Genomic DNA, 27,720 nt, shown 5'->3' with positions numbered 1-27,720 from the left:
TTTATTTTATTTTATTTTTTGAGAGTCACTCTGGAGTACACTGGCTGGAGTACAGTGGCGCAATCTCAGCTCGCTGTAACCTCCGCCTCGCAGGTTCAAGCAATTTTTCTGCCTCACCTCCCAAGTAGCTGGGATTACAGGCACACACCACCAGGCCTGGCGAATTTTTTTGTATTTTTTTATAGAGACGGGGTTTCACCATGTTGGCCAGGCTGGTCTTGAACTCCTGACCTCAGGCAATCCGGATGCCTCCACCTCATAAAATGCTGGGATTACAGATGTGAGCCACCCCGCCTAGCCTAAAGCTCTTTTTAAAAGAGTCCTTTACATGGCTTCATGTTTCTGCTTGCTCTGGCCCCTGGGTCATTGCTCTGATGCCTTTGCTACCACCTCAAAGGATTTAAGCATGCCAGAAAAGAAAGTTTAAACTATACTGAAGAAAAGGAAAAAAAAGCAAACAAAAAGTCTTGACTTTTCTTAGAAGTAGTAATTCACAAAGAGGGCCGGGTGTGGTGGCTCATGCCTGTAATCCCGGCACTTTGGGAGGCCGAGGTGGGCAGATCACCTGAGGTCAGAAGTTCGAGAACAGCCTGGTCAACATGGTGAAACCTGTCTTTATTAAAAATACAAAAATTAACTAGGCATGGTGGCATGCACCTGTAGTCCCAGTTACTCGGGAGGCTGAGGCAGAACAATCACTTGATCCCGGGAGGCGGAGGTTGCAGTGAGCCAAGATCGTGTCACTGCACTCCAGCCTGGGTAACAGAGTGAGACTCGTCTCAAAAAATAATAATAATAATAATAATTGACAAAGGAAAAATTTTAATGTTTCAGTATAATTTACCCAGAAAATTATGTAGGTAAATCATGAATATTTACTTCCATAAAGCTTTTTCTACCTTAATTCCTGCATTATTTTCTACTACTCAGAAATAACCCCCTAAAACTATTACCCTACTTAAAAAAGATTAATTGTAATTATATAACTTCTGAAAAGGACTTTTGGGAAATATTGTTTTTTTAAAGCCAGTCAGAAGATTTTCTGTACTTTCCACCCATTATAAATTTGTTGTAATGTGTAAGGCAATATCAACGTCTTCATTTTTTTAGCTAACACGATTGACATTACCATGACAACTTACCAGTGGAAGGTAAATTGGTTAAATTCTCCTACTATTTTATTTATAACATTTAGCTTTTAATGCTTGGCTCTGCAGTTCAGATGACAATATAATAGATTTAAAAGGTTTTTATTCATAAAACATATGGATTTCTAAAGTGAAGTAAGCCATCTGTCATTTCGATTTGAAAAAAGCAAGAATTAGAGTAATTGCATTAAGCTTGTATTTTTGCCATGAATATATGAATTTTTCACTTTCCTGTTGTTTCATTTGAAAAAACTCACACATGAACAAAATGAGCAACAGTCTTTTTCTTTGTAGGTATCAGTGAATGAAATCAAACAATATTTATCACACATATTGGAACAAAGAACGTCTAGTAATGTAATCAATAAAAGAGAAAATCTCCTGGAGAAAAAGAAGAATCAACGTAAAATAAGAATAAAAGGAATTCAAAATAAAGATATCTTGAAGAGAAGTAAGAATCATTGTAAGTAGAATATCTTTTCACATGTAAATTTAAAATGACTACATGCAATATAAAATCAAATTTTAGAGCTACTTTCTGAGAAGTCTTAGGATATAGTCATAAATATTTATACACACAAAAGCATTAAATTCTGCAGGCTTCTACCTTTGTTTTATTTTAATTTATTTTATTTTTTTGAGACAGGGTCTCACTCTGTTATCCAGGCTGGAGTGCAGCTGCATGATCTTGGCTCGCTGCAACCTCCACACCCTGGGCTGAAAAGATACTCCTGTCAGGCCAGGCGCGGTGGCTCACGCCTGTAATCCCAGCACTTTGGGAGGCTGGGGCGGGCAGATCACGAGGTCAGGAGATCGAGACCATCCTGACTACCACAGTGAAACCCCGTCTCTACTAAAAATACAAAAATTAGCCAGGCACGGTGGCGGGCACCTGTAGTCCCAGCTACTCGGGAGGCTGAGGCAGGAGGATGGCATGAACCTGGGAGGCAGAGCTTGCAGTGAGCCGAGATCACGCCACTGTACTCCAGCCTGGGTGACACAGCGAGACTCCGTCAAAAAAAAAAAAAATAGCTACTCCTGTCTCAGCCTCCTGAGTAGCTGGGACTACAGGTGTGTGCCACCAGGCCCAACTAATTTTTTAAATTTTTAGTAGAGACGAGGGCTTGCTATGTTGCCCGGGCTGTTACCCACTATTTTAGATTCAGAATTTGTACTGATGATAATAAGGAAGGTTGATAATCACAAAATGTGTTCTTCTGACACAAGTAAATATAGAAAAGTGATCACTGCTAATAAAAGCAATAGATAGAAATTGAGAACCATGGGTTATGAACCATGGGTTATGGAGAAGAAAGAGAATAGTTTTGGGGCTGGATGAACTCATTGATGTTAGTCTCTGTTTTTTTCTGAGAGTCCGGCTTTGACAAGGATTTTCAAGTTTTTAAATCTTAATATTTTAAGCGTATTTTTTCCTCACATTTAGCTCCGAAAGACTGGTTCACTGCCCATTTGAAGAATTGGCTCTAGATATGACATCGAAATGTTGACATGCTTAGCTAACTGAAGTTAGGGATTTGGCAGGAAACAAATAGCACATTTAAATTGAGTCATCTGAGAAGAGTTTAATAAAGAGACTATTTATTTCTAAAGGCGTAGACAGGATATAGGGAAACCACAAAGTTCTCCCTGGGGCCAGTAGCAGGACTGGCATTACCATCCCATGGCCCTGAAGTGCCACAGGGCAGTAGTGGCTACCAGAGGTATGTGGAGAAGGCTCTGTGACAGAACTATGGTCTCAAGTCAAGGACAAAGCCAGCCTGCAGAGACCCGGATTGAGGAGGCAGAGAAGAAACAGCCCCACCTCACTTCCTGCTTACCCTTCATACCTCCTGCTAGTGATGCTCTTCAAGCAAATCTCTTCAGAAGCAGGAAGGAAAGGGAGTCCATTGATGTGGTGTGGTCCTTAGGAGTTAGAGTCCCAAGGCACAGAGCAGGATGGAGTGGTATCTAGAATGGCAATCAGAAGGCCGGTGGCCATTGCCTATGCCTGTCATCCAAGCGCTTCAGGAAGCTGAGGTGGGCGGATTGCCTGAGCTCAGGAGTTTAAGACCAGCCTGGCCAACATGGTGAAACCTTGTCTCTACCAAAAATACAAAAAATAACCAGGTGTGGTGGCATGTGCCTGTAATCCCAGCTACTTGGGAGGTTGAGGCAGGAAGTTCACTTAAGGCCAGGAGGCGGAGGCTGCAGTGAGCTGAGATTGCACCACTGCACTCCAGCCTGGGCAACAGAGGGAGACCCCGTCTCAGAAAAAAAAGGCTGGGCACGTGGCTCACTCCTATAATCCCAGCACTTTGGGAGGCCGAGGGGGGAGGATCACGAGGTCAGGAGATCGAGACCATCCTGGCTACCACGGTGAAACCCCGTCTCTACTAAAAATACAAAAAATTAGCAGGGTGTGGTTGCAGGCGCCTGTAGTCCAAGCTACTCGGGAGGCTGAGACAGGAGAATGACGTGAACCCGGGAGGCGGAGCTTGCAGTGAGCTCAGATCGGGCCACTGCACTCCAGCCTGGGCAACAGAGCGAGACTCCGTCTCAAAAAAAAAAAAAAAAAAAAGGCAAAGGCAATTAGAGGCTATCCAACACACCTGGCTTTCCAGACAAGGGAGATTAGATGGCATGAACTAAAAGGATAAAGACCTTTTAGTGGCACACAGTAGAAGCATAGTTAGTAAAAGTGAAGTTTCAGAATCTTAAGAGTAAAAAGGAACGTTAGAGGTCCTCACCTAAAAGTACTAAGTCAGTGTAGCAGTCAGGGTTCAACCAGAAAAGGATTAAAAAAAAAAATAGTAGGAGATGTCTATACTTAGGAATTTATTGCAAGTGAGTGGCTTATGCGATTGTGGGGCTGGCGGGGCAAGTCCCATATCTAAAGAGCAGGCTCTCAGGGAGAACAGGCTGGAGCTCTTGGGCATGAGCTGAAGCTGCTATCCACAGGCGGAATTTTTTTCTTCCTCAGAGAAGCCTCAGTTCCATTCTTAAGGCTTTGCAACTGATGGAATTGGGCCAACCCAGATTATCTAGAATAATCTCCTTTTGATGGGTTTTAATCATTGCTACAAAACAGCATCACGGCAACAACTAGATTCCTGTTTGAAAAACTGAGGATGATAGCCAAGCCAAACTAACACATGAAATTGACCAACACAGCCAGGTGTCTCCTAATCCTTATGTGTTTGTCTACATTTTTGAATTTAAGTGTAACATTTTACATTTATGTGTATTAAACTTCACTGTGCGTATTTTACATTAACAGGCAGTTTACATTTATATGGATTAAACTTCATTTTGGACCATTATTCCAACCTATTGATTGCATTAACGAATTCATTAGCTATTCTCTCCTAGCTTTCTGTCATTCGAAATTTTGACAAGCATATCACTTCCGATCTTTTACCCATGTTCTTGTTAGAGAAGTTAGCAAGATGGGCCAAATTTAGCACCTAGGGCCCGCAGTAATACACCAGAAATCTTTAGAATTTTGTTGTTGATTGGGTATCTTATTGGTGGGTGGGTAATTGTAATTATTTGGTCAGGAATATCTGACCAAATATAGATAAGATAAAAATCTGCATGTGATGTGGGTGAAAAATTCTATTTACTAGAATGTCTTATACAGTGGGCACTGCCTTTATATGGCAGTGTGCCGAGGGCCTGGGGTCATATCTTAACAAGCATTCGTGGCTGGTAAACACCCCCTCCTGCTCTCCCACCTCCCTGCAACACAGAAGCCTGGTGTCAGCTGATGCCAAGTCTTCAAGGATGGAAAGACATTGCCCTACAGAACTAGGGAGAGGAACGTTGACATTTTGTTTTTGAAAGGGTGAGAAGAAAAGAACAGGAGAAGAACTATGAAAACAGCAGATATGAGGAGCAAGAAAGATGGTGATTGGCTGCGCTAAACTGAAAAGTTAGTGAAACTTCAAAGTTGGGGGATTCCAACTGATATTTTTAAATCAGCAATGTCTAAGGTGACCATTAAAAATTGTTTTTGTTCCTAGGATAACTCATCTTCTCTTTCTGCTCTACGAAATCTTAGATAAAATGTGTATTTCTCATAAACGTTTTGTAAGAGTAAATATCCTTTTGGGACAACTCAAAGAGATATTAAGTCTCACTGTGGGTCCATGCGACACAGCTTGGGAACAGTACCTATTTAGTTAGGAGTTAAGAAAGTAGAGGAAGCCACAGAGAAGCTACCTTCCCTAGAGGAGAGTTTGAACTTCATAAACTGTGGAATGAAACAAGAATATGAGTCACACATGATTATCAGACTGGCTCAGAACCTTATTGAACTCTGTTCTCATTTAGTTCCCATTTCAACATTTTGTGCACAGGATATGCTTGAGATATAGGTGTTCTATAAATGCTATTCCACAGACCTACCGGTCCTTCACAAAAGAGAAATAGGATTTAACTTACTCTGAAAAATTCTTTCTAATTCTTAGTGATTAAATATTCTTAATGGAATGCTCACAAAACACATATAATAATCTGTTCTAAAAATTAAAGAGATTAACATCAAGTTATAGTTCCAGAATATAAATAAATTTCTCTACATTTTAAAAACAGAGAAAACTATTTAGCCATTTTTGGAATTTTGCCGCTTGTCTCTTTACCCAGAATTTCTCACATATAACAAATAGCATTTATACCTCCATAGCTTAAAGGCAAGATCTGTGCCTGGCACTGTATCTGTGGCATAGCTGGAATGAAGAAATATTTGCTGAATTACATTGAGTTGAATTCTTTTTGTAGAGAGCTAGGATGTAAACTAGATCTAACTCCAAATTTAGCATTCTCTGTATGCTGTGTTACAATATAGTGCTACATAAAAATAATAAGGCTTAACGTTTTTAGAGTACATTTGGATAGTATTTTATAGTTGAACATGATGCTTTTCCATCCATTACCTTTTTTGAAATGGCATGTTCACTTTTCCTCAGGGTATTTTAACACCATAACTTCAACAACTAATTCTTCCATATGAGTCAGAATGAAGTCTAAAAGAATAATTATTTGTATTAAATTGTTAGCAAGACAAATCAATAACCAATCATGCAGTAGGAACAGTGGAGTCTATTCCTGCAGGCCACTGGGACACTACAGGCCATGTCCTTCCTGGCACCCCTTAGAATTAATCATCATTAATTTTGATGATCATACCCAATCACCACTGTGCTCTTGGTTGAAGGGAGGTATCTTGGAACCTTGTCTTAAGTCAGTCTTGGCATTCCTTTTTTGCTGCTTCTGGGGCCTGTGACCAGCTAGGCTAAATTTAACATTTGCATTCCATTTTATTGATTATTTTTCGGCATATTTGGAATGGACACTGTGAAGTGCTGTTCAGACCCCCTTCAATGAGGAACTATTTGCCCAATTGCTGGAGTACAGTCTCTAGACAGCCTTTGGCAGTCAGTGTCTGAAGGGACTGTTTTCAGGTACAGAGTGCTGCATAGCCAAGGTCATGCCTCCTTCCTGGGGCAGCTCACTTCCAATGGCCATTGATACAGGAGTATGAAGGCAGGATCATCTAACCGTAACCTGAGACAACTCTAACAGGCCGTTTTAGCTCCACAGAGCTCCACCTGTGGGGTCAGCCAGGTGTTTCTCTCGCAGCCAAGTGAGCCCGCATCGCAGTTTCTCCCTCTGCCCAGTCCGACTTCTTCTTTAGATGTGGTTCTGAAGGTCACTTTTTTTGAATTTTTTATTTATTTAATTTTTTTTTTTTTTTGAAACGGAGTCTCGCTCTGTCGCCCAGGCTGGAGTGCAGTGGCGCCATCTCGGCTCACTGCAAGCTCCGCCTCCAGGGTTCACGCCATTCTCCTGCCTCAGCCTCCTGAGTAGCTGGGACTACAGGCGCCCGCCACCACGCCCGGCTAATTTTTTGTATTTTTAGGAGAGACGGTTTCACCGTACTAGCCAGGATGGTCTCAATCTCCTGACCTCGTGATTCGCCCGCCTCGTCCTCCCACAGCGCTGGGATTACAGGCGTGAGCCACCGCGCCCGGCCCTGAAGGTCACTTCTTAACAAAAACCCTGACTCCTAGGGTCTGCTTATCAAGGAGCCCAACCTGCTCACCATTAATACCTTTCCTAGTATTTACTAAAAGTTTTTCTTTAAATCAGCTCACAGTTTTATGTATGTTAATTGATTTTAAAAGGAAACTACTAAACATCTCTCATTCTAGCAAAATGGTGGGTTAATCCAATAGGAAAATCCTCTTGCTACAAATACCTAAAAGTGATGCCTAAAGTATGTCATAACTTTAAATGTTTTTAAAGGCAGAACTGGGCTCACAAGGAGCTGAAATCCTCAAATGTTAGAAATAATGAAAAGTAAGTATGTAGTCGATGTTTTGGCGAGTTGTAGTCAGAGCTGATAAAGGCTGAGCCTTGTATTTTAAGTCCCAGACCGGGGAAGGGAAAAAGACATTAGGACTTTTGAGAAGGGAATCGGAAAGAAGAGCTATGAATAAAGCTAGGAGTCTCATAGAGCTGTTCAGACAGCAAAAGAGAAGATTAGGGAAAACCAACCAACCAACCAATCACCACCCGCCATCGTAGGCAAATATCAAGGAAGCTTGTTGTCTACCGAAGCTCTCACAGGGAAAAACCTCTCCCTGGTAAAACCTTAACCACAGCCCTGACCCTAATACAGATTTGGATTTGAATTTATGCCACCTGATTTTTTGAGTGAAAACTTCTAAACCAATATAAAATTTTTCTTCAGTCAATAAAATAATGACTCTGGAAACCTGACAGAAGCAACAGAAACTCACTCTAGAGAAACAATCTCACAATTCCCACAAAAGAAGACTTACTGGACTCACAAGAAAATTTTAGAAAATACACAAGTGAAAAAAAATCCACTCAGTGAGTCAACGTGCATGCACACTGACTACACACACACAATAAAAGGCATAGCACCTCAAGTATTTTTTTGGGGGAGGTACAGAGTTTCACTCTGTCGCCCAGGCTGGAGTGCAGTGGTGCAATCTCTGCTCACTGCATCCTCCTTCTCCCGGGTTTAAGCAATTGTCCTACCTCAGCCTCCCTAGTAGCTGGGATTACAGGTGTGCACCACTATGCCCGGCTAATTTTTATATTTTTAGTAGAGACAGGATCTCACCATGTTGGCCAGGCTGGTCTCGAACTCCTGATCTCAGGTGATCTGCCCGCCTCGGCCTCCCAAAATGCTGGGATTACAGGTGTGAGCCACCGTGCCCGGCCAGCACCTCAAGACTTGATAGAGTAGAACAACCTGCAAAAGTCTACAGAATAAATATATTTTAAAATGGTTAAGAAAGCATGAAAACAAGGCATCCTGACAAAGGAATAAGCAGCCATGTAAAAGAACCAACTAGAGTTAAGAAAAATGAAACGCCTGTAACCCTAGCAGTTTGGGAGGCCAAGGTGGGAGGATCACTTAAGTCCAAGGATTAGAGAACAACCTGGGCAATACAGTGAGAGTCTGTCTCTATGAAAAAAAGAAATTAGCCAGGCATGGTGGCACATACCAGTAGTCCCAGCTACTTGGAAGGCTGAGGTGGGAGGGTATCTTGAGCCCAGGAGTTTGAGATTACAGTGGGCTATGGTCACACCACTGCACTCTGCCCTAGGCAACAGAGTGAGACCCTGTCTCTTAAAAAAAAAAAAAAAAGAAAGAAAAAGAAAATGTGTGTTCATTCAAATTAAAAATCAAAGGATGGCTTAAGAAGATCAGACATAGTAGAAGAGAACATTAACAAATTACCGGAAAAATCAGAAGAAATTGTCCTGAATGCAGCCCAGAAAAAAAAAGAAAAACCAAAAAAAACCAAGTTGAAGAAGAGATACTCTTAGATTGAAAGAAAAATACCATAGTTGACTATCTGCTGTTTGTAAGAAACATACTTAAAACATGATGCACAAAAACTGAGGTTAACTGAATAGAAATGATATCCCAGGCAACACTAATCAAAAGAAAGCTCATATTAACTTCAGACAAAATAGACTTCAAGGTAAAGTCAATAATAGGGAGAAAAGGAGAATCACCACATAATGTTCAAAGGAACAATCACAAGGAAGTTGTGATAATTCTAAGCATGTATCCATCAACATAATCTCAAAATATAAAAATGAAAAATTAACAGTCTTGCAATAGGAAATGAACAAATCCACAATTGTTGAAGATTTTTTAACATCTCTTAGAAACTGGTAGATTCAGCAAACAAAAAATTACTGAAAATCAAAAAGATTTGAACATATAAAGCTCAATATAATATATGGAATTTAATTCAATAATTAAAGAATATATAATATCTTTTTTTGTTTGTTTGTTTGTTTTTGTTTTTATTGAGGAAGAGTCTTACTCTGTCGCCAAGGCTGGAGTGCAGTGGCACAATCTCGGCCCACTGCAAACTCCGCCTGCCGGGTTCAAGCAATTCTTGTGCCTCAGCCTCCCGAATAGCTGGGACTACAGGCACATGCCACTATGCTCAGCTAATTTTTGTATTATTAGTAGAAATGAAGTTTCACCATGTTGCCCAGGCTGGTTCAAGTGATTCACCCACCTGGGCCTCCCAAAGTGCTGGGATTACAGGTGTGAGCTACTGCACTCAGCCAAGAATATATAATCTTTTTAAGTAAAAAAATGGAAACTGTATAAAATAATTGGCCACACACAAGGCCACAAAACAAGTTTCAACATAAACTGAGGAATCTATATGATTCTGCTGGGCTCCCTGATCCCAATGCAATAAAATTACAAGCCATAAGTAGACAATTTTTAAAAACGCTTTTATGTCTGGAAAATGTAATAAACACTTCTAAACATTGTTTGAATAAGTTAGAATGGAAATTTGAAAATATTTATAATTGATAACGAAAATGCTACATAAAAATTGTGGAATGCCACCAAAACAGTAATTAGGGAGAAATGTATTGTTTCAAATTCATATACTATGTTTGTGTCAAATTTAAGATGTCAAAAGTTATAAGATACACCATTGTTTTATGGCCACTAAGAAATAAAAGTGCTGTTGATTAAATATGATATCCTGGTGGTGGCCTGTAGCAACTGGCTAACAGACTTGGGATGTAACAGCCCAGCCCTGTTACCTGTGGGAAGGGAGTAACCCTCTAGTGCCATCCACCCTATAAAGCTCTAAACCTCTCCTGAAACCCTATACTTGCTTGGTTCCTTCCTATGCTCTGTGCTGCATTTCTCAGTCCTGGATATGTTTTACCACAAAATCTAAAATCTTAATATGTAAATTTAAAAACAAATCAATCAATACTATCTAGAAAAATAAAAGGAAAAAGATAGCACATTCCAGTATTTTGAATCTCAAGTTATATTTACATCACAAACCACGTAAAGGATCATACAGAGCTAAAAAAAATTAACAAGTGAGCGAGGTGAATATCATAGTCTGACTAAAAATCAGGTGCTTTCATCATTAAAATGATACAAAGGGATAAAAATGGGAAATGCTTTTCCTCTGCAGAAAATCTAGCCTACACAGACACTGCATCCTTTTTTTAAAATCTGATTTCAATTGTGCTTAATATAAACCAGCTTCAGCTTCAGATTTTGTGAATAATGCATCAGAAGAGTTCTTCACATTTGCCCTTATGTGTGTCAGGAAGATACAATCCTAGATGTGGAAGAAGAATAACGATCCATTACTAAAAATAACATTTCATCCAAGAAAGAATGACTCAGCAAAGAGTTTAGTCAAATAAAGATGCAATCGACTCAAATATGCTTGAATAAGAGCAAATATATTTGCAATAATCAGGTTCACTCGCAATCTCCAGATCATTGTCAAACATAAATAACTCCAGTCATATTGTGAGAAATGGTAAAAAAATTGCATTAAAAGTAGAAAGAAAATCTCTTTTCAGCAAAATTTGAAATAACAGGGATTGTGTTATTATTTATTAATTATATAATTATGCATTATTGTATATTTGGTACAAGGACTTAATTCATTTTCAAAAACCTTTAATATAGCAGAAAGAAATATGGTTCATGAAACAAGTGAAGAATCAAAAGCAATATCGGTTATGTTGGAATAAGAGCTGAAACTTATAAAGCACTTAGATACTAGGCAGGTTTCAGTTCTTGTACTTAATTTTCTCACTGCCTTTGAGAAGAAGGGGCTATTATAATTCCCATTTTACAATGAGATGATGTAGGCACTGAGAGGTTAAATAATCTTCCCAAGGCTATACAGTTGGTATCTAGTAAATGACGTTCCAAATCTAGGCAGTCTGATTTGAGTCTGTGCTCATACTGCTTCTCAAAGCTACAAACATGCAGAATCATGAGACAGAGAACACAAGTTAATATCAATGGATGAAAAATTTGAAAAACGGGTCCATAAATACATTTTTTTGCTTTAAAATAAATTTATTGCAAGTTGTTACAAGTATTTTAAGCAATGGGTTGTTTATTGAAAGTAATACTTTGTTTACCTGACATTATTGAAAGTGTTTCCTGTAAATCATTTTTCCCATTAGGTGAGTCATATCCCTTTTTATTTTGACTGTTTCTGCGCCTGGCCCTTTACCCTCTTATAGTAAAGAAAATTTGATCAATCAATATCATAGTATTTTAGTATTTTAATAAACAGAGGCTGAGTGTGGTGACTCACGCCTGTAATCCCAGAATTTTGGGAAGCCAAGGTGGGCGGATCACTCAAGGTCAGGAGCTCGAGGCCAGCCAGGCCAACATGGTGAAACCACATCTCTACCAAAAAGACAAAAATTAGCTGGGCGTGGTGGCATGAACCTGTAGTCCCAGCTACTCGGAGGCTGAGGCATGAGAATCACTTGAACCCAGGAGGTGGAGGTTGCAGTGAGCCAAGATTGCACCACTGCACTCCAACCGGGGCAACAGAGTGAAGAAAATGAATAATTGAATTCCAATACATTTGGAAAGCCAAAAAAGAATTACAAATAAAAGTAAAAGCCATAGGTATAAATTTGTGGTGGTAAATCATTTCTCATATGTATATGTATACAGAGCCAATCTTTCAAAATTTATTTTCACTCTCTAAAAGCCTTTTCATAGGAGCTATTATTATTCCACACACAGATTATTAGGTTTTCTCCATTATTTTCCCCCTTTAATTAGAAGTATAGGTAACAGATAACTCAGAGCAGAAATTAGATCCTGAAAGTGCCTGGTATTACTAAATTGGTTGGATAGCGTGAAGTATTCAAAATAATTTTAAATAGGCTTTTCAGTTAAGAATTTTTTTAGTTTTTAAATTTTTAATTTTTTAAATTTAATTTAAAAAGAAAAATGAGCAACTCTGATTGCTTGTCAGAAAGATAAAAAACAAGAGCTACTTGTTCTTTGTGGTCTTGTTAATGAGGCATCAAATCCCAAATGCCTTTCCTTTGAAATGGCTTCAAGCGTGGTTCTTCTAATCAAAGATTTCACTAAGTGTTGTAATGGACTTCAAGAGGCACTGTGATGTTATAAAAGGCTATATGTGTGTGAGTGTGTGTGTGTATATGAGAGTGTGTGTGTGAGAGAGAGAAAAATAGTGTGTGTGTGCACATGCACACATTGGTGGAAGGATTTTTATATCTTTAAGTGTGACTCTTCCCACAACCAGCTTTCCCCAACTATAAACTGGTGATGATTTTTTAAAAATTGCAAAGTGTTACATAAACGTTTGGAAAATATCACTGTAGCAGGTAAAATTTAATTTCTTTATTTTCCTTGAATTCTACAAAACTAATTCTGAGCCCTCATCCTACAAGGCAAGTTATCATGAGTATTCTGTCTCTGCCTTCCCCCAAGTCTTAGAAAGGGTCCTGGGAGGTGGAAAAGCCTTAGGTAGAATTTTTTTTTTTTTTTTTTTTGGGGGGGGATGGAGTCTTGCTCTGTCACCCAGGCTGGAGTGCAGTGGCCTGATCTCAGCTCACTGTAACTTCTGCCTCCTGAGTTCAAGGGATCCTCCCATCTCAGCCTCCCAAGTAACTGGGACCACATGTGCACGCCACTGCCCAGCTAATTTTTATATTTTTTAGTAGAGACAGGGTTTCACCATGTTGGCCAGGCTAGTCTCAAACTCCTGACCTCAAGTGATCCGCCTGCCTTGGCCTTCCAAAGTGCTGGGATTACATGAGTGAGCCACCTCGCATGGCCAATAACAAATTTTCTTTTTTTTTTTTTTTTGAGATGGAGTCTTGCTCTGTCACCTAGGCTGGAGTGCAGTGGTGCAACCTCCGCGTCCCAGGTTCAAGCAATTCTCTGCCTCAGCCTCCTGAGTAGCTGGGATTACAGGTGTGTGCCACCACACCTGGCTAATTTTTGTATTTTTAGTAGAGGCAGGGTTTCACCATCCTGGCCAGGATGGTCTGGCTGGTCTTGAACTCCTGACTTCATGATCCACCCACCTCGGCCTCCCAAAGTGTTGGGATTACAGGCGTGAGTCACTGCGCCCAGCCAAGGAAATTTATAAAGCAATTCCCTCCTCCTCTCCTAGGTGCACACTGGTCATCTTGGAGATGCCTGTTGCCCATGTCCTCATGTTTTTTTGGAATCCCGTGGCTCTGGGATTTACTGTGCTACGCTCAGACAAGAGAGTCTTTGCCAGCCAGGGCTAAGATCCTGCCCCTCTTATATACCAGGCATCTCCTGCCTTCTGCTCGGAGAACCTTGTATCCCTTCCCTAGACCGAAAGCATCCCTTCTCCCATCAGGAGCATCTCTCTTTCTACTTCACCTTCCAGATCCTTTCACAAAAACCAGCAGGGAATAAGTTTTTAGGCAGCTTCTGCCTTCTGACCTACCGACGCTCCTCAGCTAAGGAATAATATTAACAGGTCTTCTTGAATGCAGAGGTTTAAAAAATAAGTAGAACAAAACTCTAATATGCCAACAAATTATTTTAGCACATTATTTTTAAAATATAGAACATAGAAGTAATATTGTTTTTATTTTTTGTTTGTTCATGTATAGTACAAAAGCAAGCAGAGAAAAATTTTACAGATGAAGGAGACCAGCTATTTAAGATGGGCATCAAGGTTCTCCAGCAGTCTAAAAGCCAAAAACAAAAAGAAGAGTAAGTCTTTATCCAGTGACCTTAGCCAAGTTGAATTTCCAGGTTAAGAAAAAAGAAAAATCCCAAATGTAGTTTATCATTAAAACTCATTGGGATAATGAGTAAGCCTATTTGCCCATAAACTATTGTTTTTAAAAGGATCAAATTGTATTTAAAGAATCCCACAAATTATCACTCTAAACAAACAGGAGAACTGCATGTGAGATTGCAGTCCCCATATTAAGTGAAATTGAGAATTAAGTCACTGACCTGAGCATTCATGCAGAAATATTGTTTTGGCTTTAATTTATTAGATGATTCAAGTGAAATAAAATGTGTTATTTAAATTAGAGCAAGTTGTTGTATTAAAAATGCTTTATTCTGCCTGGGTGTTTGTACAGTATCTTATGATTTTTAAAAGCACTTTCATGTATGTGATTCCATGTTATCCCCAGAACAGTCTTATAAGGTAAGAAGAGCTTAATTTTTCCCCTTTAAGAAGTTGGAAACAGAGATTCAAAGATGTTAAAGTGAGGTGAGCACAGATAGCTGGGAGGTGACCAAGCTGTGGCCACATGGTCTTGTTCCATGTTCACTGTTTCTCTTATCACTTTTCTACCTTGTCTAAAGGGGAGGCAGAAATATCTTCTCCCTCCACCCCACACTTCCAGTGGAGGGGCACAACCTGTGGTCACCCCTCAAGGCTCTAGCTAAAGCCTTGGGATCAAATCCTAGCTCTCTCATTTACTGGCTGTGTGCACTTGGATAAGTTACTCAACCTCTCTGTGACCTGGATAATGCAATCAAGCTCTTACAGTAGTGCATGGCACTTAGTAACCAGGAAATACAGGTGTGTTAGTTTTATCTTGAGTCCGCTAACTGGTAAGTTGAAGGTATGGGGGCAAAGAAAGCAAGGGTATTTTGAACCAATAATAGAAAGTGTGGGCCCTAGCCAAGCGCAGTGGCTCACACCTGTAATCCCAGCTTTGGGAGGCCAAGGCTAGCAGATTGCTTGAGGTCAGGAGTTTCAGACCGGCCTGGCCAATATGGTGAAACCCCGTCTCTACAAAAATTAGCCAGACGTGGTGGCGAGCACCTGCAATCCCAACTACTCGGGAGGTTGAGGGAGGAGAATTTCTTGAACCCAGGAGGCAGAGGTTGCAGTGAGCCAAGACCATGCCATAACACTCTAGCCCCTGGGTGACAAAGCCAGACTCCATCTCAAAAAAAAAAAAAAGAAAAAGAAAAAGAAAAAGAAGGAAAGTATGGGCCCTGAATCCCCAACAAGGAGACATGTCTTGTTTTCACACAGAATAGGCACACCAGTCAGAGGAAAGCATCCCAGAGCTGTGGTAGCTAGCACCAGACAGGGCAGCAACAAAGTCCATGAGTTCTTAAAACCCAAACCTTTGAGAAGTATAAAAATACAGAGGATAAGGAGCACTCAACTATGATTCTGGTTATGACAACGTCAACAACTTTCATTTATCAAGCACCTGCTTTGTGCTAGTTACTGTTTTAGGTACTTTACATGCGTAAATTATTCATTGCTCACAGTGATACTGTGAGACATAGATAATTATCTCCAAATTACAGAGAAGGAAATGGAGAGTCAAAAAGATGATGTAATACTTCCTAAGAGACAAGAAAGAAGTGAGGGGGTGGTTCAACCAACCCCAGCAAAACCTGGGCCTCCCACTGAATGTCCCTGGGGGCTGTTATAATGAGGAAGGGGTAAAATCAGATCCCAAAAATACAATCCAGCCTAATAGGAGCTCATCTCACTAACATGCCCACTGGCTAAATAAGTAAGAACAGAGAATTCTCCAGCCAGCCTAGCTAGAAGAAACAGATGTGGAGCGCCAGTCAGGGGCTGGTCCCTGAGATTTCAGATGACCCCTAACTATAGCATGGGAGCCCACACAAATAAGGGGCCCACGTAGGTGTGTTACATCAAGTCTAGGGAAACCCTGGATTTGGCCCAATGGGACAAAATCACTCTGAGAAGGTCCCAGGTAACCATCCACTCAACCTTGAAGGGGACCTTCCTCTTTGGCCTAAAGAACAGGGAGAAAGCCCAGTCCTAATAGCAGACCATCCATCAGTGTGGGAACCTTCATGCCTACCTGGGTGTCATTCAGTTTCACGCTATTCTTACCAAGACTGTCCTGCCCACATCCTTGCCCCAAAACTCAGTCTCCTGACCACCCCCGCCACCTTTTTCTGAGACAGAGTCTCACTCTGTTGCCCAGGCTGGAGTGCAGTGGCACGATCTCAGCTCACTGCAGCCTCCATCTCCCCAGTTCAAGCGATTCTCCTGCCTCAGCTTCCCAAGTAACTGAGATGACAGGCGCCCACCACTACACCCTGCTAATTTTTGTATTTTTAGTAGAGACAGGGTTTCACCATGTTGGTCAGGCTGGTCTCAAACTCCTGAGTTGAAGTGATCCGCCGGCCTCGGCCTCTCAAAGTGCTGGGATTACAGGCGTGAGCCACCACGCCCAGCCTCCTGACCCTTTTAAGTTGGTAGCAATGGAGAACTGAACTCTAAAGGGCTCATAGAAAGAGATCTCAGGAGTTTGTGGGCAAGCTGGGTGAAGTTCTTGTGTTATCAGTATGGCCTGCTGTCTCCTTAAACAAGTTACATCTGTGCAGCCATGCCTAAGCGTAGGGCAGGTGGAGAGAAAAATGATTGCACACCCTCCTGACCAAAGGAGAAGAATTTCATTCCCGCTCATTCCTCTATCCTACCCTCTCTTTGCTTTGCTACTTCCTGGGTCAGGACAGATGTAAGATAGGTTAAAACTATCCGTTTGGCTCCTCCACACCCACATCCTGGACCAATTCATTCATTCATTTATTCACTCATTCAGCCTCTTCTTTTGTATGAGTAGGAAAAATCACTGAACAAGTCAGTGCTGTTTAAAGTACAGATATTAAGCATGTCAGAGAGAACAAATTTGTCTGAGTGAGTCAGGAAGCCTCACTGACAGCTAGAGTGGTCCTTCATTAAGAAGCACTCCCCATCAGCAAAGAAGTTTTGAAGATAAGCCATTGTTCTACACCAAGTTTCTGATGTACCCTGCAGAAGCATTGAGCCCTTCCTCCCCCATCACCCACCTAAGCATCCAATGCCAGACCCTGTAGAGATGATTCAGATAACTAATTAAATTGTCTTTTGGGATCTGCCCCTGCTGCCCAGCTTCTCCCACCTTTTTCCTTTTGGGGATTGCAGCCCACATCTTAATCTTACCTATCAGCAACTTTCTCCAGCCCTGGATCCTGCTTCTAGTATCCCTTTTAGTGCCTTGGGTTTTCTGCTATGGAACCCATATGCCCACACTGCCCTTGGAATGCAAGACACCTAGAAGGATTTGTTTTGCAGCCTGTTGCTGCCCTCTGGGTCCGGAGACTGAGTATAAAATGCTGGAGCTACTAGGCATACTATTGGAGGCCCTTGCAGCCTATCTCAGGTTTCTGTGCCCTGGTCCATGCTGGTCCTCCTCCTGTCCCAGTAGGCTATAGAGTTGCAGCAGCAAGCCACGTGACAGAAAGGCTCAAGGGAGTCTGTATCCTGATGCCAGGCTCTCTTCCTATTGCCTCTCCCTGGGTGCCAGACATTTGCCTTTAGTGACCTTGAGACCGTCTGCCTTGTTTGCCTTCCCGCCTCCAGAATTTCAGCTGGCTTTGACCTGGGTTAATTTCTTTCTTGATCTCCTGAACTCCAGTTTTCTATCTCTTTTTGTTCCACTGGAGTACTCACCCTGTGTTTTGACACCCAGGATTCTAATGCCTACCTGGATGTTTCTCTGTCTGAGGTCCTTCTTGCCTGGACTACTCTGCTCCAGCTTCTGCCCAAGAGCAGCTTATTTTAGCCTCAGCATGGATAGGCTGTACAGAAAGGTGAGTCTCCTGATCCTCCTAAATCAGAAGCAATGGTAGATTTTTGTGGGGGTTTTTTTCCCTGTATTTGAGTCAAGGTCACAGGTAGTAGTTAACGCTTTCTGGTCTTTACCTTCGAAACGAAGTTATAAAAGTAAAAATAAATCCCTAAAATACTCCCTGTCTCTGACACATGTTTTGACCTTGCAAGACTCTCCATCACTTCTTATACCAATCAGGTCCAGGTGGCTTCTGTCTGGGACTCGAAGAGTGCAGTGTAAGGTAATCCTGTGGCACCTATCATTTTAATCACTAAATGTTCACACCACTTACCACCTAATTATAGGAGAACAATTACCATGCTATAAAACTTTAGAATCAATGCAACTGTCCCAATAATAACAGCTAAATTTACTGAGTGCTTACTCTATACCACGTACAATGCCAAGCACTTCCCGTGGATTATCTCATTTAATCTCCACAGCAACCCTATGAAGTGGGTGCTATAATGCTATCCCCATTTCATAGATTAGAGGGTCACAGAAAAGTTATATAACTTGGCTGAAGTTCTCCAACTAGTAAGTGGTGGGACCAGGATTTGAACCAGGCAGTCAGACTCCAGAGCCCTAGCCATTAAGGTTTTGTTTCATTATTGTTTTTCCAAAGAGTCTGACTTTGCTGTGTTGAAGAATATATTCTGTTTAGCAAATGAAGATATGAAGGGATCATCATTCTCCTGATAGTAACTTCCTAGAGGTTACATTCCAATTTTGATTATTGTTATATTTTTCAGAATTTATTTTATAAAACAAATATTCATAAATAATGGTGGTGGCCATGGGAGAGTTCACTATTTTAGAAAAAGTTCCTCAATTTTTCGCTTAGTGTATAAACTTACTCAATGTATAAGATGGTGTATCTTATATATTTCTGTATCAGTGTATAAGATGGTGTATCTTATATATTCCTCCTTTTTGGTAGCATTATTATTTGTGAGATATATTTGAAATTATAGCCTTAGACTGCTTTAGGAATGAAAAAAATCTACTGATCTAGAGATGTAATGAACTTCAGCTAAACTATATGACAACTGGTTCCTGCTTGTTAGAGAGAAGTAGTATGAAAAGTGTTGAAGAAGGAGAAGAAAATTTCATTTTTGAAAATCAAACTTGACTTCATATTCTTGAAACAGAGCCTACCTACTTTTTGCCAAAGCAGCTGACATGGGAAACTTGAAAGCTATGGAGAAAATGGCTGACGCTTTGCTATTTGGAAATTTTGGCGTGCAAAATATAACAGCAGCTATCCAATTATATGAGTCCTTGGCTAAAGAAGGATCATGTAAAGCCCAAAACGTGAGTTTTGAAGGAAAATGAAACCTTAAATAGCTCCATCCTGAAATAACTATAGACAGCATGTGAAAGGAGTTGAGCAATAGTATTCCAGCTCTGCTGCATGAACCCAGTCTAGGGAGGTTACCATAATGCACTGAAACAGTGGTGTCAGGGCAGGAGTACAGCAGAAGCCTCCGAACCCCCAACAGCTAAATTTTATATAAAATGTATTCACCTATATGAAGAAATGTGAAACTATGTCTATTATCTTAGGGTGACATGTTTGCATGATTTTTACATTTCAAATATTTTATAAGCTAAATGTAATTCCTTTTCTATTTTAATAAATGTGTTCCATTTTATTCCAAGAATAACATAGCCATTTCATAGAAAATCTGGAAAACGGGAAAAAAAGCTATTTCCAAGCCAACCATCTTGATTCAACTACTGTTAGGACTGCTTTGTACTTTTGCTTGGCTTCTTTCTTTGTGCATTTCTCTTTTTACATCATCCTAATCACAATGCAATTGCATATATCATTTTGCTTCTGGCTACTTTCACTTCATGCTGTAGCAAAAGCATATTTTCATGTTGCTATAGTCTTTACTATGAAAACCATTTTTTCTGATTATGAAAAAAGTCTGAGAAATCAGAAAGTATGAAAAAGAAAGTAAAGTTATCTAAAAGCTTTCCCCCCAGAGATCACATTTGTTACTATCCAGTGAAGTTCAGAAGCTAGACTTGGAGTCAGACAGACCTAAGTTTGAATCCACTCTTTCATTTGTTTTTTGAATAAGCTACTTAACAAAACCCTTTCACCTCCTTCTGCATGAAAAATTTGACCTTTGTTTCACTCTCTAGTTCTGTTTCCCTGGTGATCTGATAGGAATAAAATGCTAACTATATTTTTAGTTAACCTTGCTTCTGATAGAAATGACCTCTGATTGGCAAACTGCCTTTGAATTGGGAGAAAAGATCATGAACTATAAATACCAGATGGGGGTAGTACTTCTTATGGGGACACTGGATACTGTGCCTATGGAGTTGTTACATTGAGAATGAGGCTTTTACGTCAGGGTGGCTCCTGCATCCACCCAATGTGGGTCTCATCTCCTTGCATCTGAGCCATCTTCTGAAGGACCAAAGATGGTGGTTCCTGGAAGAATGTATGGACTCTGCTGTAAGAACTCCCACAGAAAAAATTGGGCCGGGTGCGGTGGCTCATGCCTGTAATCCTAGCACTTTGGGAGGCCGAGGTGGGCGGATCACTTGAGGCCAGGAGTTCGAGACCAACTTGGGCAACATGGTGAAACCCCATCTCTACTAAAAATACAAAAATTAGCTGGGCGTCATGGCACATGCCTGTAATTCCAGCTGCTCGAGAGGCTGAGGAGGAGAATTGCTTGAACCTAGGAGGCGAAGGTTGCAGTGAGCCAAGACTGTGCCACTGCACTCCAGCCTGGGCGACAGAGCAAGACTCCATCTCAAAAAAAAAAAAAAAAAAAAAATCCCACAGAAAAAAAATCCAGATGCTATGCCATACCTGTCTTCATACACTGGTGGCGACAAAGCCCATGGGTGTCCTGTGAGTCTGTATGTTTAGTTGAACCAGAAGTTGGACTGGAAGACCCCTTGTGGATGGGGCAACCTTACTAATTTTCATCTGTAAAGTTAGGATAATGATGAAACATTGGGTACTGCATCCTTCTCGTTCACTGCTATATCTCTAACATTTAACACACTGCCTAGGACAAGAATTATAAGTTGAATGAGAAATTAATTAATTAATTATGAATGAATTTATGGAGTTATTGTGAGGATTAAAATAATGTGGGAAGACACTTAGTTTCATACCTGGAACACTGTAATCTTTCATTATAAAGAAAAGATATGTGGGAGGAGTAGGGATTAGGGAGATATTGGTCAAAGGATATAAAATTTAAGCAAGGAGGAGGATAAAAATAATATTATTACTCCAATATTATTCTTCTGGAATATTTTCTAAGACACCATAGAATTATTTTTTTACAAAAATGAACAAATACTTTAGTTGCTGCTTCCTAACTTGCTCTTTATTCACTTAACAATGTATCATAGATGTCTTTCCATGTTAATATATACAGACCGACATCATCATTTTAAAAATCCATATAATTTTAATTAAATTAAGTTGCTGAATACTGCTTTTACATCAGGAACTCTTTCTTGAAATTACATGTGAAATAATGCAATAAACAGATTTGTAAATGTTATAATAAAATATGAGAGCTGCTAAACCTTCATTCCCTGTATTTGCTTAATCAAAAATATAAAGTTCCAAGACAGACCAAATGTTACCACAGATAACAGTTTCCTCCACTAAAAATGGTATCACTAAAGACCAAATGTTACCCTCACTCCGCTCCCACCACTAAAAATGGCAACACCTAATTTCTTTTCAAAGTATGTGAACATGAATTTTATTTTCTTAGTGTGTGTATACATTAGTTAATAAGTCAACAATTGTTTCTTGGATAGCTACTATGTGTCAAACGTAATGTAGTAATGGGGAGAAAAAGATTACTAGGACAGAGTCCTGCTAGGTCAACCTGAAATGCAAATAACTGCAGCACAATTTAGGTGGACTACAGTTAAGGTTCGTATAAAGTGCTTTAGTCACAGAAGAGGGTCTGGCTAGTTCTGCCTAGGGCAGGTAAAGAATGTTTCAAGGAAGAAGTGACATTTACACTCAGTCTAGAATATTGGATAAAGGAAATAACAAAGATTTCACTTGTTTGTATATAAATAAAGCATATGATACAAGGTCGAAATATGACTCCCAGTAAAGAAGTTCCAAACTTACATGAATGGTTTCTAAAACACATGGATTGTAGAGCTGAAGTTGGAGTTTCACTCTAGTTAACATGGTTATTGCATCTAATTTGTGTTACTTTAGCTAATGTAGTTACATCTAGCCAGTTACATCTAGCTAGTGTTATTCTAAGTAGTGTGGTTATCACATGGCCACAAATATCCTCAAATCCCAGTTAAGTGACCATCAGTTGCTTGCCATTTTTTGTTTCTTTTTTTGCCATTGGTTTTAAGGAGAATCATGTGGAAGAATGTAATTGGCTGAGTGCCAACCCAGTGCCGGAAGGAATAACTCTAAATGTCTAACCACTGGCCACAAATTATTACAGCCATCTTTGTATGGTTGAGGCATTGTTGAGACGGTACTCTAAGAAATGTACAGTTACAGACTTCAGGGTGGCATGGTGTGGTGGCAGAGAAGAGGTTCCCAAATCAGAAATTATGACCATATGTGAGTCCATGTATTCTATCACATAATAGCTCTTCTATCTTTTGTTCATTCTTTTAGTATCTCTGAAGAAGTTACTTCTCTAAACCTTGGGTTTCCCAAACCTGTATCTATTATCTTAGGGTAAAAAGAGATTGATAGTAATACCCACATTACTTCACAAGGTTGCCATAAGAACTGAAAAATATCCACAAGAGTCCTTAGCAAATGTTAAAGAACATTAATGAATACTGTTGTGTAACAATTTTAGTCCCAACAGCATTGTCTTTGGGATCAGTCAGTTCTGGCTTTACATCTGAGCTCCACCTGGCCCCTAATGACTTGTCCTCTCTGGGTCTCAATTTCCTCTTCTGTAAAATGGGGATATTTACTTAGATACGTGTGTTTTGGTCTCAAGGAGAAACAGAAGACAGAACATGAGTGAGGACAAACTTATGGCCCAAAAGGCTGACATTGACCTGGTATGCAAAATTCAGCTGAACTGGTTTGTTGTTGTTGTCGTTTGTTTTGGTTTGGTTTGGTTTGGTTTTTTGAGATGGAGTCTCGCTCTGTTGCCCAGGCTGGAGTGCAGTGGAGTGATCTTGGCTCACTGCAACCTCCACCTCCCAGGTTCAAGAGATTCTCCTGCTTTCAGCCTCCTGAGTAACTGGAACGGAACTACGGGCTGTGCCACCACACTTGGCTAATTTTTGTATTTTTAGTAGAGAAGGGGTTTCACCATGTTGGCCAGGCTGGTCTCAAGCTCCTGACCTCAGGTGATCCTCCCTCCTTGGCCTCCCAAAGTGCTGAGCCACCACACCCAGCCTGTTTATTAAAATACTAAAATACTATGATATTTATTGATTTAAAAGTCTCTGCCCAACCCTCTCTTATGCCCTCCCTGACATCCACCCTTATTCCTCACTTGAATTCCCCTGCCCCAAAACTTCCCATGATCTAGCAAGCATAGTGTTAACATCTGGATAAGCAGGGAGCCTCCAGGATCCTGCTCCCGGCACTATAGCTGGATTAAATTCCAGTGCTTTGATGGGTTCAGTTCTATATTTTGACTATCATCCCTGTCACCACTATAGGAAAATCTGTTTCCAATAGCAAGTCCCCTTGCAGTTGGTGTATTTCCTTGTGCAAAGAACAACTCATTAAAGAGATTCTGTGCCACAAACAATAGTTTGATGGCTGGTTGCTAGGACCAGACTGGCCACAGACCATTCTGACCACAGTTCTCTAATGAGGCTGGCCCAGTGACCACCTTTCTTCTTGGGCTGTTTGCGCCAGCTTGGTACAGAAATCCTGCCCGCACTGCTGGAAGTATTGGGAACTGTGAGGACAACATAGTAACAGAAATGTGGGTAAAGAAGCTGGAGAAAGAGAGAGAGAAAATGAGAGAGAGAGAGCGAGACTGAGAGAAGAGAGAATGAAGACATCTACTATCTCTGAGGGGAAAGGGAAGAACAATCAGAAATAAGGAAATATAATAGATGAGAGGAGCCTGGAGTGCCAGAGGTCTGGTAGGGACCCTATTTAACAATAACAAGAACAAAAAGATAGGAATTCCTATTAAAGTGGCATTGAGGAGATAGAAGGGAAGAAATGCAATTTCTGGGTATGTACAAAGGGAAGCTGGATGGAGGAAAGGAGGCGTAATTACTTCTTTTCATGCACCTTGAGTGGTTTACCTTGCAAAAATTCAAATAAACTGAAGGAAATCCTGATAAGGGCAACGAAAGCAATTAAGGTTATAAACAGAGTCCATTAAATTGATTTTCAGAGATTCTGTACCTTTCAAATAATGAGAATTATTAATTAACGGAATAGTCTTCATGAAAATGGTGGAAATTGAGGAAATTTCAAACAACCATACTCTAGAAGATGTCCTATAAAATACTGTATTTTACCAGGCTGGAGGTAGATAAGTTATATGTTTTTCTATTTCTCATTTCTCATCCAGGAAGCAGAAATTAGAATTATAAAGACTCACTCTTTCCTTAATATTGATGAACTGTCCTCAATAGGAAATTTGTTAATTTGCCAGACAAGAAGGTTGGATGAGATCTCATTTGCTTTAAGAGTCAAAAATGGCCAGACACGGTGGCTGACGCCTGTAATCCCAACATTTTGGGAGGCTGAAGCAGGAGGATTGCTTGAGCCCAGGATTTTAAGACCAGCCCTGTCAACATGGTGAGAACCCTGTCTCTACAAAATTAAAAAAATTGAAATTAGCTGAGCATGATGGTGCATGCCTGTGGTCCAGCTACTCGGGAGGCTAAGGCAGAAGGATCACTTGAGCCCAGGAGGTCAAGGCTTCAGTGAGCTGTGTTCGCACCACCACACTCCAGCCTGGGCAACAGAGCAAAACTCTGTCTCAAAAAAAAAAAAAAAAAGAACCAAGAAATTGATCAGCCAGGCATGGTGGCTCATGCCTGTAATCCTAACACTTTGGGAGGCTGAGGCGGGAGATCACTTGAGCCCAGGAGTTCAAGACTACCCTGGGCAACATAGTAAGACCCTATCTCTACAAAAAAATATAAATAAGTAAGTATTAGCCAGGAGTGCTGGCACGTGCCCGGATGTGCCTGTAGTCCCAGCCACTTGGGAGGCTGAGGTGGGAGGATCACTTGAGCCCAGGAGGTTGAGGCTGCAGTGAACTGTGATCATGTCACTACACTCCAGCCTGGGCAACAGAACCAGACCCTGTCCCTCAAATAAAGAAAAGAAAAGAAAAGGAAAGGAAGGGAAAGGAAAGGAAAGGAAAGGAAAGGAAAGGAAAGGAAAGGAAAGGAAAGGAAAGGAAAGGAAGAAAAGAAAGAAAGAGAAAAAGAGAAATTACTCATTTGCATTGTATTGCCCTTAAAGCTTAATTTAATGGTGGTGATCTCTAAGTGTGGTACTATTTGTGGCCATTGTTTTCTGCGTTTATTTATTTCTGAGATAGGATCTTGCTCCATTGCCCAGGCTAGAGTGCAGGGCCACAATCATGGCTCACTGTACCCTCAACCTCCTGGGCTTAAACAATCCTCCCACCTCAGCCTCCCAAGTAGCTAGGACTGCAAGCATAGGCCACCACACCAGGCTAATATTGTTTTAATTTTTTTTTTAAGACAGGATCCTGGCTGGTCTCAAACTCCTGGCCTCAAGTGATCCTCCAAACTCAGCTTTCCAAAGCACTGGGATCACAGGCATGAGCCACCTATTTTCTTTCGAAAAATGCTTTTCTGGTTTTTTTCCCTCTAAATGTTTTATTCATGGGTATGTATTACCTTTGATATCAGAAAAAAATATTTAACTTAGATGTATACACTTCCTTGGTTACATAGTTTAAAATAGTTTTGCTGTGGATTATAAGAAAATTCATTCTATCATGTAAAAATAAACATCATTGACATATAAAAGAAAAAGATATGAGTGTTTGCCTATTTTATCATGCTTTATGATTCTATAATTATTCTATTTTAATGGCAAAGATTCCACATTTTCTTTATTTATTTCAAATTTAAATTATAAGGCCGGGTGTGGTGGCTCATGCCTGTAATCCCAGCATTTCAGGAGGCTGAGGCGGGCGGATCACTTGAGGTCAGGAGTTTGAGATCAGCCTGGCCAACATGGTGAACCTCCGTCTCTACTAAAAATACAAAAATTAGCTGGATGTGGTGGCACATGCCTGTAATCCCAGCTACTTGGGAGGCTGAGGCAGGAGAATGGCGGGAACCTGGGAGGCAGAGGTTGCAGTGAGCCTAGATGGGGCCACTGCACTCCAGCCTGGGCGACAGAGTGAGACGCTGTCTCAAAAAAATTTAAAAAATTAAAATACAGAAGCATTTCACAGAGAGACTATAGGTTATTAGAACTGTGCTAATACAGAAAAAAAATTATTTTTAGTATCCACCTAATGATCATTTTGATAATTCTAGAATTACCTGCATTGAGCATTTCTTCTTGATGTTAATGCTCTTTTTGTATTAAAAGTACAGACAGTACCTGAGTTGTTCCTTAGGGTTGATTCACACTTTTGTTTGCTATGCAATTTGAGCTAAAAGTAATGATCACAGGTGCTTTCGAGCTTCATGCAATAATTAAAGGAAAATTGCTTAATCTTTTTTCTCCTTTAATAATAATTTCTTATATAAAAAGTAGAAGGAGGAATATTTAATGTTTAAATTGTTATTATGGAACTTGAGTAATTTACTTTGAAGTACAGTAAAATATTTGAACTTAACTCTGAACTCTATTAATTTAAATCCCAGCTACTGTAACAGTTCCTTAAAAACACAGCATAATGGTTAAGTTCAGAAATATGTCTTACAGGGGCTGGGAGCCCTGGCTCATGCCTGTAATCCCAGCACTTTGGGAGGCTGAGGCGGGCAGATCATTTTAGGTCAGGAGTTCGAGACCAGCCTGGCCAACATAGTGAAACCCCGTCTCAAATAAAAATACAAAAAATTAGCTGGGTATGGTGGTGCATGCTTGTAATCCCAGCCACTTGGAAGGCCGAGGCAGGAGAATCGCTTGAACCTGGGAGGTGGAGGTTGCAGTGAGCCGAGACTGCACCATTGCATTCCAGCCTGGGCGACAAGAGTGAAACTCTGTCTCGAAAAAAAAAAAAAAAGGAAAAGAAAAAGAAATAAGTCTTACAAACAATTTGCTGAGCTTGACCTTTACAAACCACTGAAAGTGTCATTGGTATCATCACTATTATGTAGCTTCTCTTTCAATTCACAACATTTTTCTTTTCTGGATTAAGATTTAATCATTCTGTAATCCATCTCATTTTATCTCACCTTTATCTTAGAAAAGGACCAAATACTAAAAATAGACTATTGTAAAGTTGGTAAGTGACAATGTTCAAGTATTAAGGTATAGGACAGGCCGGGCATGGTGGCTCACACCTGTAATCCCAGCACTTTGGGAGGCCAAGGAGGGCGGATCATGAGGTCAGGAGATCGAGACCATTCTGGCTAACACGGTGAAACCCCGTCTCTACTAAAAAATACA

At 40.5% G+C, this 27,720-nt stretch overlaps 1 protein-coding gene across 15 annotated transcripts in view; it reads left to right on the top strand.

Annotated features, from left to right (window-relative positions):
• The window catches only part of SEL1L2 (SEL1L2 adaptor subunit of SYVN1 ubiquitin ligase), a 149,889-nt gene that overhangs the window by 66,874 nt on the left and 55,295 nt on the right, over positions 1–27,720 (top strand). For 14 of the 15 annotated variants that reach the window (XM_055373543.2, XM_063702177.1, XM_055373539.1 and 11 more), the window contains 3 exons: positions 1,443–1,611; positions 14,136–14,238; positions 19,292–19,454. In XM_055373543.2, coding sequence (XP_055229518.1) covers positions 14,189–14,238; positions 19,292–19,454 — 213 coding nt within the window. In that variant the 5' untranslated portion in view covers positions 1,443–1,611; positions 14,136–14,188. Of the gene's footprint in view, positions 1–1,442; positions 1,612–4,991; positions 5,141–14,135; positions 14,239–19,291; positions 19,455–27,720 lie in introns of all 15 variants that reach the window. The other variant, XM_055373548.2, reaches the window with a different exon arrangement.

This window comes from Gorilla gorilla, chromosome 21 (genome assembly GCF_029281585.2).
Source record: "Gorilla gorilla gorilla isolate KB3781 chromosome 21, NHGRI_mGorGor1-v2.1_pri, whole genome shotgun sequence".
In the NCBI taxonomy this organism is placed as follows: domain Eukaryota; kingdom Metazoa; phylum Chordata; class Mammalia; order Primates; family Hominidae; genus Gorilla; species Gorilla gorilla.
Note: the sequence above shows the minus strand (reverse complement) of the source record. Positions and strands in the feature narration are given on the sequence as shown.